The sequence below is a fragment of the Ostrea edulis genome, chromosome 5, assembly GCF_947568905.1.
Source record: "Ostrea edulis chromosome 5, xbOstEdul1.1, whole genome shotgun sequence".
In the NCBI taxonomy this organism is placed as follows: Eukaryota; Metazoa; Mollusca; class Bivalvia; order Ostreida; family Ostreidae; genus Ostrea; species Ostrea edulis.
In genome coordinates, this window is record NC_079168.1 from 35,172,383 (window position 1) to 35,185,846 (window position 13,464).

Here is a 13,464-nt window from a genome sequence, read left to right on the forward strand (position 1 = left end):
TACCCTTGGGAGTCTGTCAATCTTTCACATGTATTGGAAAGAGAAAAAAAGCCATGCCTCGATCTTATCAATTAATCTGCACACATGTTTAGATGTGATACCAGTATTTGCACCATATATTCAATGAGGTTGATCTTGTATTGTATCCGAGGTCAATGGGTGTGGTATAAATAGCAAAAGTTTTATATTACATGTGTCCATAAAATGATAATAAAATGAATGAGACTTGGATAGTTAACAAATGCTTCTCTGACTTAAGAAAATTGAGCATACATGATAACAAACATGAAAAAAAATCAACACAGATAAGAAAATTAATTATGATTTAATAGCAATTGTCCTAGTTCTCTCGATAATTTGGTCCATCACTTTATCTGGAGACATGCTAATATCCACTTGCACACATTTTTCATCACTGGTTGGAATTTCCAGAGTAGCTAGCTGAGAGTCCAGTAGAGAGGTTGGCATGAAGTGACCGCTGCGACTGTCCAGTCTGTTCTGTAGTACTGCACGACTACCATGCAGCAGAACAAACACAATCTCTGGTATTGGTTCCCTTTCTTCGGATATGCACCCATTTACCAAAATGTCTCTGTATGATTTCCTCAGGGCTGAGCAGGTGACCACACCAGAGTTTCCCTCCTTAGATAGCCTGGGGGGAAAATATCACAATTTATGTCATGACATTTTTTAAATTAATGTTATCAATGCAACATAATAGCTTATGTGATTATTGATGTTACATTGAAATATATGTGTACAAAATTAGTCTAAATTGTCCATGGACAGATACTATATATATATACAGGAAAATTTTGATAACCACAATGTAAAGCAATTTCCGTTTCACCCAAAATGTGTTATACTGCATTAGAGTAATGAGTAAATTTGAATTCACTTGGTTTCAATTTCATTCACTTTGAATAAGGGTAAAGTAAAATGGGGTGAAACTTTACCTGTATACAGGAAGGAGAACCGATTGTGCTTATTTGATCTCATTGAAAAGACTACATACATGTATGATAACAGCTTTTCTGTGCCCCCATAAAACGTATTTGAAATTTTAAAGCTTTAAAGAAAGACTGAGAGATTAAATACAGTTTCAATAAATTTTATTTAATTTTTCAGATTCCTGGAAAGGTAAATTTATAACATAGATAGAGAGTTTGTCCAAGACTGAGCTTCATGATATCAAGACAAATAATCAAAATACTGAAAATGATGGCATTAACGTGTTTGTGATATGTTGGAGTGCATAACTATATAGCATCAAAAGTGATGTATTTCTCAGTTTCACTCAAATTTGCTGAAGAGTTAGGTTTTTCTTTTAGAAAACATATTGCACATAAGTGCAGTAAAACATGGTTTAACGAACTTCCAAGCCCAGTGAAAAACTTCATTACAACCAAATTTCTTTATATCCATTAAAATTTTGAAATTCATTATTTCCTCTCATGGGGGAATAATCATCACTTCACAATAAGTGTGAATTCATTAAAAGCATGTTCATTGTGTGTTTTACTGTACTGAAAGGTTCATCTAAGACTGCATGTTTTCGCAATGAAAACTGCGTGAAAAACAGTAATTTAATTGGTGTCGAAATATTGAAAATGGTGAGCTATTTGTGGCTTCTTTCCTTATCACTATTGTGTATTTATTTGGTTGCCTAATGAATCAAGAAGATTTTTAAAGAAAGAACAAATTTTCACTGTTTAAGTTTCATAAAGTCCCAAACTGGAACCAGATCCCCTGACCCATTATTAAGGGCCACAAATTTCACAAATTTTGTATGTGTAGAAGCTTCTCTCTTCATTATAGCATGCTCGATCAGTTAGCTTGTGTGGTGTTCAGAAGTAAAAAAGATGTGGAGAAAATACAAATATAAATTTCAACAATTAGGTAGAAGTTCCCTCTTTATTTTGGCTATGTAAATGTACCTATTTTGGTCAATAAGGAGTCAATAAATTTTTAAAAGAAATATAACAAATAACAAATTTTCATGGTATGGATCATAAAGCTACCGAGTGGTACCAGAACCTCAGACCCAGGGGCCATCAGTTTTACAATTTAGGTAAAGACTGTTATGCTTATCTATAATTAGGCCAATTAAAACAAGAGGTACTGTGATCAATGCTCACTAAGAATACCCCCCGCTTAACCCAATCTCCCAAAGGGTGTTGGTAATAGGTAAAACTTCAGTATTATGATCCAAAAGGTATCTAGGAACACAGCATCTCCATGCGATGAAAAAAGCCATTAAAGAATTTAAATGGAAACCATATTGCTACTTCGATGTCCAGTGTGCGTGACCTTTGACCTTTTGACCCCAAAATCGATAGGGAACATCTTCATCCCATGGGTAGTCCATATATATGATATGGTGACGGTAGGTGGAAAGGATAACGCTTTAGAGCCCGGAAACCATATTGCTACTTCGATGTCCAGTGTGCTTGACCTTTGACCTTTTGACCCCAAAATCAATAGGGAACATCTTCGTCCCATGGGTAGTCCATATATATGATATGGTGACGGTAGGTGGAAAGGATAATGCTTTAGAGCTCGGAAACCATTGCGTCTACAGACGGACGGACGGACAGACAGACGGACAACCCGATTCCAGTATATCCCCCCCCCCCTTTACCGGGGATGATAATTGATAGATTATCATCCCCGCCCGCCCCTCAAAAAAGGGCCCACCCCAATTTTTTTAATTTTCACAAAAATTACGATTTCAAACAAACTTAATTCCCAGTGACATGAGTGAATGATTAAATCACAGAAATTGTTGATTTTATATCTTTTACCAAGGATTCTTTTAATGTTAACTTGATTAACACTTTGTGTGATGCCTTTTGTCATTTCGTCTTTCTCGGGAAATAAAAATTAAAAAATAAAATCCTCCCACCTGCCCCATATTTTTTTGTGACCCCAGATGATAATCTACTAAGTAAGTTGAATTGGCCTTATATAACCAGTTTATCTGCCAGGTAATCCTGGAGTAGAGAAGATTCTTAAAGATTGCATCACTTTTTAATGTTTCCTCAGGGCCCCAGAGTGCAGTGACCAAGAAATTAACCATTTTATGTTCCATACAAAATCTGATGAACAACTGTGTACGTTCTGAATCAGAGAAGTTAAATATGTTCAAATTTAATGCGACAATGGACATCCCCCATTCACAATAGCTCACCCTAGTTACTCAGATGACTAAGAAACTTCAAAGTTTATGCAATGATCAATTGTTTGGAAAGGGGATCAAATATGTACATGTATTAAATGTGAATGCTCTATTGCAATACAAAAGTTATGGTCAATATGAGTTACGTTTTAAAGAGTAGCTTAAATGTCATAAGTACATTTCAAATGATTTTGTATCATTAAATTATTTTGTCAAAAAGAATACACAAATGAAATATTAAACTCAAGAAACTCAAAAGTGAATGGGAAAAATGATTTTGTATCTTACACCGAATGTCGGGTTATGATACTATAGCAATAGCACAAAAAATCTCGTCACAAAGAATACACATGCAAAATATGAAAGCTTTAAATGCCAAGTTTTAGTTCACCTAATTTTGAAGTGACCTTCAGGTAATCACTAATGTCTTACCTCAGGGTGATGTTTTGAACCTATGTAATACATGTATATTAAATTGTGTTGCTTTTGCATGTACATGTCGGGTAAAAATCTTACCTGTGGTTCTACATCGTAAGATTTTTTCAGTAACATTAAATATTATATTTTGTTTGTTTTCTAAGTTTAGCATATTATGTTAAAGTCCTTGGCTAAAGGATACAAATTTGATAAAAATTCAATACCTAAGGATTTTTAATACCAATTCTTAATAACCCACATTCCAAATACTGCATACTCTCTGCACACACCCTCCATGACTCTACAATAAAGTCACAGAGCCTTTGGTCCCGGTGAACTAATAAATCTATGTGCCATTTTTACTAAATTTTACAAACAGAAGTCATGTGCATAACATCCCAGGTTCACAATATGTTTTGTCCTATGACCAAAATATGGTGAGAGCATCATCTCTCTCTTAAATTAATTAAAAACAAAAAATGGGAAAACTGCAGGATCTTTTATACTACATGATTTAGTTTCCATTCCAATTTCATTTTGATCCCATTTTATTTGATGGAATTTAAAATGGGCTATAAAATATCAAACTATAATTCAAAACAGGCAAATAGAATGTGGCTCTTTAAAATAAGCCAGGGTGAAAATACCATGTACGAAAAATTTCCTGTTGTATAGTTTACAACAATCTTCACAGTTTAAAATCACTTGGTCTCGTCTGGAAGTTGTATATCCAAGTTCTCGCCGTTTTTCTAAATCTTAATTAAAATCATGCTCCCTTGCTTACCTCCTCATGTACTTGTATATGGCTAGTAACCAAGGACGTCTATCCTGAAACAGGGAAAGAAAACATAACTAACAGTATACATAAATTAAAGACCAAGTATAATGTGTGCGAAGAATCCCACCTGGTCAGTCAGTGCGATTCCTTGTGACATTTTCTTTTTGTTTTCCATTGAATGGAACTCATCCGCATCTCTAAATGGCAGTCCAAGCTGGAAAAATTGAAACAAGCATGGTTATAACTATATGTCTGACAATCTGTATTTAAGTAAAGGGATCAATAGATAAATTTGGGGTTCTGACTGGAGGCTGTCTTAAATTGAATCTCCCAGTGATCTAGGATGAAGACCCGTTTTGGGTCAAGGAAGTGATTTACCCTGGGAGCTCAGGCAATTATATCGCTTGAATTATAGGTACGATTGTATACATAAAAAGTCCTAAAAATTTTCTCTCTATAAAATGTGTCTGTATTTTCAGCGTTTTAAGAAAGTAAAAAATATATGCCAGGTATACTATTTCAACAAAATCAGAATGATATTAATTCCTAATTGGATAGCATTATGACATCATGAATAAGACATTTCCCACCTTTTTTTCAAAATAAGCCTGAAAACTGTCAAATGTCATACAGATTATTGCTCAAGAAAACATGTGCGCATTTGTTAAGCAAAATGAAAATGATATATATTGTGTATTATTTTAAGATGAAAAACATACTTGAATATGAATTTGCTCGACGCATGCGCTGTATGTTTTCTGAAAGGAAAACCACCTGAATTTGTGAATATTTTCATTGAAAACGGCATTTTTGCAATTTTATGCCAACTTCTAGCTCTCGTCATATGACACAAATCATTTTGCTGATCAAACTGAGCAGATTTTGGGTTTGCTATAATCTATTTCTTATTTGAATGCCAGAGTTTGAGCTCCAAGTGAAATCATCGATATTTTGGGTCAAATGACTTTAGAAACTGTACCTACTTCTTTACAATTAAAGAGTTACTCTTCAATTTTTAATTTCGAACCTAATTTAAGCGATATAATTGTCTGTGCCTGCAGGAGCACTTTATCCTCACAATGTCAATTAAGGTATTGTGATTACGTACCCTCCACCCAAACCTTGACATTGTGAGGACCGGGAGCACCTGTACTCAACACATTCATATTGTCATTTCTGGTATTATATATATGTTCACATTTTAAGCAATTCTGGTGCATGAGCACGTTGATCATTTGTCAAGCAATCATGTTTAATGCTCCATCTGAGCATTCCTCATTCTCTGCAACTGCTATGAGGTTCGAACTGTATACATCTATGGAAGCACAGAACTTTTCATGATTCAGAACTGCATAATTATGATCTATAGTTTCTATTCATGATCCAATAATTATAAGTTATCTCTCCCATCCCCCTATCTCTCTATGTTACTTACCTTCTCTGCAAGAGCTGTTCCGATGGTTGTTCTGTAAAACAAAAACAAAAAACTTTTATAAAATGATTGTTAACATATTGCGTGGCACAATTGATACACCATAAAACTGTACTGAGATCATGGGCACTTTGGACTGAGTATACTAGTGGAACTGTATGTATATAAACTGATCCAGAAGGACATTGTTTTTGATGTGTTTATTGTTATCTGTCTGTCCATATTTTTAACCTTATATAGTTATATTGGACTATATTGTCTATTTCTTCATCAAAACTGAAAATCTTGCTTTAAAATTTTGCTTTCAAATGAGGTGTATTTTGTAAAAAAAAATATCATTGCAACTAAGGTATTCTTCATTTTAATGAAAATGATGTCTATGACATCATAAACATGACACTTTGTCACTATTTTTCATATTTGGTAAAAATTTGCAATTTTTCAAACATAATAAATCCACTCATTTTAATAAGATTCATGTTTAAATTGCCAATATTTCACAATTGTGTACATTTGATACATTCAACTCATTAAAAACAAATTAATTTGTTATTTCTAATTTAAATCAAAAAGAAGAAATATTTCAGAAACATGTATTACTCCCCCTACTTTGATCCCTATTATGGCCCCAACCTATAGCCAGGGGCCTTGATTTTTACAAACTTGAATCTGCACTATGTCAGAAAGCTTTCATGTAAATTTGTACTTTCCTAGCCCAGTGTTTTATTTGAGAAGATTTTTAAAGATTTTCCCTATTTATTCCCATGTAAAAATTTGATCTCCTATTGTGGCCCCAACCTACTCCAAGGGTCATGATTTGAACAAATTAAATTGAATCTGCATTGTGTCAGGAAGCTTTCATGTAAATCTCAGCTCTTCTGGCCCAGTGGTTCTTTAGAAGAAGATTCTTAAAGATTATTTCTCTATCTATTCCCATATAAAACTTTGATCCCCTATTGTGTACCAAGTTTGACAGTCCTAGCCCTAATAGTTTGGTCTGTATTCCATCTACAAGGTTTTCCTATTAACTGATATTACCTTGACTTTTGACCTTGAAAAACATTAGGCATTTTCCTCTCATCTTGGTGATTAAATGTACCAAGCTGTAAGATCTAAGCACCAATAGTTCAGTCTGTATTCTGCTCACAAGGTTTTCCTATCAACTGATATGACCTTGAAAAACAATAGGCATCTTCTTCTCATCATGGTGATTAAATGTACCAAGTTGTAAGATCCTAAGTTCCAATAGTTGAGTCTGTATTCTGCCTACAAGGTTTTCCTATTAATTGATACTATGGCCATGACCTTTGACCTTGAAAAACAATAGGCATCTTCTTCTCATCATGGTGATTAAATTTACCAAGCTGTAAGATTCTAGCTCCAATAGTTGAGTCTGTATTCTGCCTACAAGGTTTTTCCATTAACTGATACAACTTTGACCTTGAAAAACAATAGGCATCTTCCTCTCATCATGGTGATGAAATGCACCAAGATGTACGATCCTAGAGATTACAGTTCATTTTGCATACATTAGGTCCAGACAGAAAGACGACGCTATACCACAATACATCCCGTCTTTGACAGGTGTATAAATAGAGACAAACAATTGCATCAAAGACATATACATACATGTGTGTGTGTGTGTGTGTGTGTGTGACTGTGATGAAACAAGAAAGTTTTTTGCAATCTAAACAAGAAATGTTTGTAAAACATTCATATATGCCCCTCGATGTGTAAAATTGAAAAGGGCTATACACATGCATCATTTAATTGATAGTAGTGCCAAACCAATTTCAAGATATTGAGCAGACGATATCTTCCTCATCCAGAGTGGGTTGACCCTTGGCCTTTGACCATGGGACCTCAAAATCAATAGGGGTCATCTACTCCTTAGGATATACCAGAGTACCAAGTCTGATGTCTATCAAGCAAAGGGTTCTCAAGATATTGAAAGGACAGTATATTTCTATGTCCAGTTTGACCCTTGACCTTGTGACTGCAAATACAATAGAGGTCATTTATTCCTTAGGATGTACCAGAGTATGAAGTTTGATGTCTGTCAAGCAAAGGGTTAAAGATATTGAGCATACAGTATCTTCCTATGTCCAGTTTAACCCTTGACCTTGGAACATATAACCTCAAATTCAATATGGGTCATCTACTCCTTCTGTCAAGCAGAGTTCTCAAGACACTGAGTGGTCAGTTTATCCCTATGTCTAGTTTGACCCTTGACCAAGCAACCTCAAAATCAATAGGGGTCATCTACTCTTCACAGTGTACTCAGTGTACCTAGTTTAATGTCTGTAAAACAAAGGGTTCTCAAGATACTGAGCAGACAGTATCTTCCTTTGTCCAGAGTGGATTGACCCTTGACCTTTTAATCAATAGGGGTCCTTTTCTACTCATAACCAACCCACATATGAAATATCATTACAATCAAGTGAATGGTTCTCAAGATATTGAGTGGACATGTGGTCTACCGACAGACATAACAACTGACTGACCGACAGACACCCAGGTGCAAAGCAATATGCCCCTCCTTTTTGTTTGAAGGGCCCAAGGCATAACAATTATCAAAAATATATGTGGATTATGAGATATGAAAATTGTACTGAGGTGTACACTCTGTGTCAGCTGTATGATGTGTATTTATTGGAGTGGTTACATCACATCTGTTATCATATATTATCATTACTGCCCTGCCGATCTGTTCGGCAAATATAATTCATTCAGTGTTATCCCAATTTCAGACAAATGTCAATGGGCAAACTCATAACATATATGTATATTGTATCTTGTATTTATAATGAATGTTATTGCTAAAATTGTAACTGTCCCCCGAGGGCCCTTAATGATTGGTGAATAAATCAAAATGACTTCCAGCAAATATATATACAGAATAACTGTTAGTATCCTACATGTATTCAACTATTGTGTGCATGATTTCTTGTAAGGTTTTATCACATTTGAAGGTTTTCTCTCAGTGTAGCATTACACAATTACCCATCTGTCTGTCCTCGCTTTTTCCATACATGTATCTGAATTATGTTATTTTGTTTTTGTAGATTTTAGAGAGTTCACAGGGAACAGAAAAGTCAGATGCTCTGTTGAGAAAATCATGGATGAACACATACGGTAAAAACTAACATCGACATCCTTGGATTAACAGACAAATAAGCTGAAGAATTCAGAGCACACAGGACAGCTATTAATCAACTGACAACAAAAGGGACTGACAAGGAGATATAAGAAACTGAAACCACAGTCAGAGAGAGAGAGATCGAGAGAGAGAGAGAGATCAGACAAGAACAGGATAAGAATATCATCACAGGGGACATAAAGACAACTCCAAGAGATTCTGGTCATCTGTGAAACACATGAAACAGGACTCTAGTGAAATAGACCCACAAGAGAGGACACTGACAACATTCTACCCAAACGTACAAGTCCACACCAATCTATGGCAAAAATCACAGTCAATACCAAAGGTGTTGAACACTAATGCAGGGTCTTAACATCCTTAAGGTAACAGGCCCAGGCCTACATGACTTCACTGATTAACTGGCCCTGACCTTGTCTGCCATTTTTCAGAGGTCACTGAGCAATCTTAGATGACTGGAGAGAGGCTGCCCGAGTTCCTATATCTTTAAAAAAAAGCGATCAGCACCAGGCATCCAATTATTGCCCTGCCTCCCTTACAACGGTATCATGCAAGGTCTTGGAACATGAGATACACAGTCAGATTTAGATGGAGATACTCAAGGACAAACAACAGCATTGCTCAGTCATGGAGAACATGTGGATACCATTCTACATAACTCCTGCAAAGTGTTAATTTGATAAGGTACCTCACCACCATCTGTTACACAAGATGGATTCTTATGGAGTTTAGGGATGCCTGGTTATGGATCAGGGACTTCTTGAGTAAAAGGATGCAGTATGTCAACATATAGGGGTGTAGCTTCATTAAGGCTCAAGTAGGCACGTACCTACACATTTTTTCCTTTATTTTCGAAACACATTTTTGTCCATAAATGTCTGCAAAATAAACATATATATTTCTAGTATTTAAAATCGGATATATAATCTAGTGCAAACGAGTCCTAATATTTCAAAAATTTTCTCGGGGTATCCCGTGGGGATCCGGGTTAGAATAGGTCCTCAATACCCCTTGCTTGTCATAAGAGGTGACTAAATGGGGCAGTCCTTCGGATGAGACCACAAAAAACCAGGTCCCGTGTCACAGTAGGTGTGGCAAGATAAAGATCCCTCCCTGCTCAATGGCTATAAGTGCCGAGCATAGGCCTAAATTTTGCAGCCCTTCACTGGCAGTGGTGACCTCTCCATATGAGTGAAATATTCTCGAGAGAGACGTTAAACAATATTTAATCAATAGGGGGTGACCCGCGACCCCCCCCCCCCCCTCCTGTACCTACCCCCTCAGCGCTTCGCGCCTCGGTGAAACCTTCAGTTACATCACACGTGCCTACACATTGAAACAGTCCTAGCTACGCCCCTGACATATATGGGTCATCTTTTAGCCTTCCTGACATCATCTCTGGGGTGCCACAAGGAACAGTGCGTGGACCACTTTTATTCCTTACATTACATCAATGATCTGCCAGAGCATATACCAGTTACCCAGTCAGATATACAGTTGTTTGCAGATGATGCTCTGCTCTACAGGAGAATATCCAGCATTATGCAGATGTTGAGCAAATACAAAAGGACCTGACATCACTCAAACCTGGGAACGTGAGGCAGACAGATTTCCATCCAGAAAAGTGCATTGTTATGCATGTCACTAATAAGCGGCAGTCATTAAAAACTGACTACACACTGCATGGACACACCCTGGAGGACCATGCCAAATATCTAGGCGTGAGCATTCATCACATTAAGTTCTGTTGGAATGACTCAGCATATTTCTCCAACACCATGACCAATTTGCCACAAGAACCTTGGGAAAAATCAAATGAAATTTCCAGGGATGCAAGCCTCACATCAAATCCATGGCTTATCAAACAAAATGCTCCAGTCAACACTGGAGTATGCGAGCAGTGTGGGACCCACATTACCAAGTCCACATTAGGGCTCTTGAAGCAGTACAACGGAGAGCAGCCTGCTTTGTCACAATTACAATTAAAACAGGGACTGAACCCCAGACTGCAAGACTACCATGGTGCAAGAACTTAACTGGAAAACACCTTGCAGCAATGTCGAAATACATCAAGGCTGGATATGATGTTTAAGATCTGCCATGGCCTTAATTGTGATATAAATCTGTCAACATACTTGTCACCGGGAGACAGTAGAACAATTAAGGGGTGTGTTGAAGTTCCGACAACCGGCAACAAAAAGCGAGATTTACTTCCCCCGCACCATCAGAGACTGGAACGGATTATATCGTCTTCCGTGAGGACAGCCAAATCCATCGAGGTGTTCTGCGTGCATGGGTGCGTAACTTAGCATCATCACAGCAGCATGCTCCAGTCAGCTGTGGATGCTATGTTTTTAAACTGTAAAACTGTCAGAAGATTTTATAAACGATTCATATAGGTTTGAAAGTAACAAATATTTCTTGTCTGTACTATCATATTCATTCTGCCATTTCTCCATGTGAGCCCTAGATTGGAAACAAAACTGAGCCCTAAATGTTTTAGTGATGCAGGTAACATCAGTAGACCGTGAACTCAGGACTGGTGTCGCTTAGAATGGACCATCGTATGAATACTTGTCCAGTTTGGGTTAACACGGCTGCACTTTTCGTTTTTCTATTGTGTGTAGGTTTTTTTAAAGTACTATGTTCATCAAGTTGGCCTAATGTAAAAATTTTAAGCATGTCATTACAAAATACTCATGAATGCGTTGTTGCCATCATTTGGATGAGTAAAATTAAAATTTATACTGCATTTCATTATCATACTTTCCACTACCACACACTCCCATGACAACATATATCATTCTTGTAATAAATGTAAAGTTTTCACGTCGTCACATTTGCTGACAGCTGACAGTCTTAAAATAGTAGATAGTCGGAATACCTCTAGACTTTTCATGCCCTAATGTAAACGGCCTTGACCTTTGGTCATGTGACTAAGCCGGTCTTCCATTTTGTATCGATGTGTGAAAATTTATGAATCTTGGGTACCATTGAGGAAATTCGATACGCTTCAAGATCCATCCATCAAGATGTTTCGCAAAAAGAGTGTAAAGGGCGATGTCCACACGGAGTTCCAATGCTCAATTCGTTTTCTGGACGACTCCGAACCCCTCAGTCTCAGTTTTAAGGTATTTATGTATGCAGTCCTCGCTGTCATTAAAAATGTACAGTCACTGAAACAGCTGTTTTGATTACCATGTTTGCAAAAACAGAAAGATGTAAATCATGTCGGAAATCATTTGAATTATACAATTAACACCTTTTTATTTGTGTGCAATGAATATCGATACATCCTACACATGCAATTATGTATACACAAACACAACGCGTGTGGGGATAAACAGCATTACTCGTGAATAGATTTAATTAAAGATGTTGTAAAATCAATGGGGAGTCTTGCTTAGAACACTGTTGAATAACACCAACAAGATTATGTATCCAAGTGCTATTTTCATGAATTATAGTTGATAAACAACTAACATTTAAAGGTTTATATACATATACATCTAAATTTTAGACTTTAGTTATGTCCCTTGGCCATCATCTTTGGGGAAACCCATAGCCTGGGCATAGCATTCTCGCAATGGCTTTTGTAACTTTTAGGTTTCTAACTTTGTCATTTAACTTTTTGAAAAAAATCATAATTTGAATCTTTTATTTAAATTTAAATTTGGGGGGGGGGGGGGGGGGGGGGCACTTGTATATTGAAAGAAAAATTGTTTTAAAAACAGCTGTAAATTTATTACAGCATGCCCACATTTAGTAGTATATCAAGGAGAAATATTGTTCTTCCCTTTTTACCTTTGGGATGATGCCGTAATGGGAAACTACTCAATTTGCTTTAAAATGCATGTGCAACGTGCAGATGTGTCTCTATAGGCCTGCATAACATGCAACAGACTACTTTAAGAGCCAATGCAGGATTGATGCAAGAATTCTTCTGCCTGAAGTTTTAAAAAAAAATTGGTTGAAACTGATTGTCTACCCGTGGATCAAATGGATTGCTAGACAGATGATCTACATTCTAACTTATAATTCATAGTACATGTGTTAGTGATGGGCTACCACAATTGGCTTAATTCATCATCTAAGACATTCTATCTTTTTATTTTGTGTCATTATGAGCACAATCAGATTTGTACCCCAGTAACTAAGATTAACTTGACTGGGAATATGATAGACTGCTACAACATCTTCTGAGAATTTAGGATGGATAAAGAAATTTTCAAACATTGTAATGTGAATGCCACAAAATTTTTAATTTCTTAATATTAAAGGAGAAGGAGGAGAAAGGAAAGGAAGGGATATGAGAAAGAGAGGCAAAGGAGGGAGAGGTGAATGGACCTCTCTCCTGCCCCCCCCTTCCCCCCCCCCCCCCCCCCCCCCCCCCCCCCCAAGTTTAGCTTATTGTACTTTATGTATAAGGAATGTGATATGATTTATTAAGCAATGATATACCCATAAAGGGCAATAATATACAAAGAACATACCTGTAT

At 36.6% G+C, this 13,464-nt stretch overlaps 2 protein-coding genes across 9 annotated transcripts in view; one reads left to right on the forward strand and one right to left on the reverse strand.

The window, feature by feature from the left end:
• Positions 1–309: 309 nt before the first annotated feature.
• Positions 310–11,864, reverse strand: LOC125652023 (probable gluconokinase). 2 transcript variants are annotated; one of them, XM_048880908.2, is made up of 5 exons: positions 11,732–11,864; positions 5,809–5,839; positions 4,501–4,587; positions 4,380–4,423; positions 310–652 (listed from the first exon to the last, which is right to left on the reverse strand). In XM_048880908.2, exons 1-5 carry the CDS (start codon positions 11,767–11,769, stop codon positions 319–321), a joined length of 534 nt encoding a protein of 177 aa, XP_048736865.2. In that variant the 5' UTR covers positions 11,770–11,864; the 3' UTR covers positions 310–318. The 2 variants fall into 2 exon arrangements, with proteins under 2 accessions (XP_048736865.2, XP_056021889.1); XM_056165914.1 differs by lacking the exon at positions 11,732–11,864 and adding an exon at positions 6,844–10,197.
• Positions 11,865–11,885: 21 nt separating this feature from the next.
• LOC125652021 (FERM domain-containing protein 5-like) overlaps positions 11,886–13,464 on the forward strand; it is a 44,281-nt gene continuing 42,702 nt past the window's right edge. For 6 of the 7 annotated variants that reach the window (XM_056165908.1, XM_056165907.1, XM_056165910.1 and 3 more), the window contains exon 1: positions 11,886–12,096. In XM_056165908.1, the coding sequence (XP_056021883.1) occupies positions 11,998–12,096 (99 nt within the window). In that variant the 5' untranslated portion in view covers positions 11,886–11,997. The remainder of the gene's footprint in view (positions 12,097–13,464) is intronic. The other variant, XM_056165912.1, reaches the window with a different exon arrangement.

What these genes read in the sequence shown, in the direction of transcription:
- LOC125652023 (XM_048880908.2), bottom strand. Translation starts at nt 11,769, where the DNA reads ATGATATATGTTGTCATGGGAGTGTGTGGTAGTGGAAA. An exon ending in GAACAGCTCTTGCAGAGAAG is followed by an intron (nt 4,588 to 5,808) that starts GTAAGTAACATA and finishes CAATTTTTCCAG; the next exon opens with CTTGGACTGCCATTTAGAGA. An exon ending in GAATCGCACTGACTGACCAG is followed by an intron (nt 4,424 to 4,500) that starts GTGGGATTCTTC and finishes TCCCTGTTTCAG; the next exon opens with GATAGACGTCCTTGGTTACT.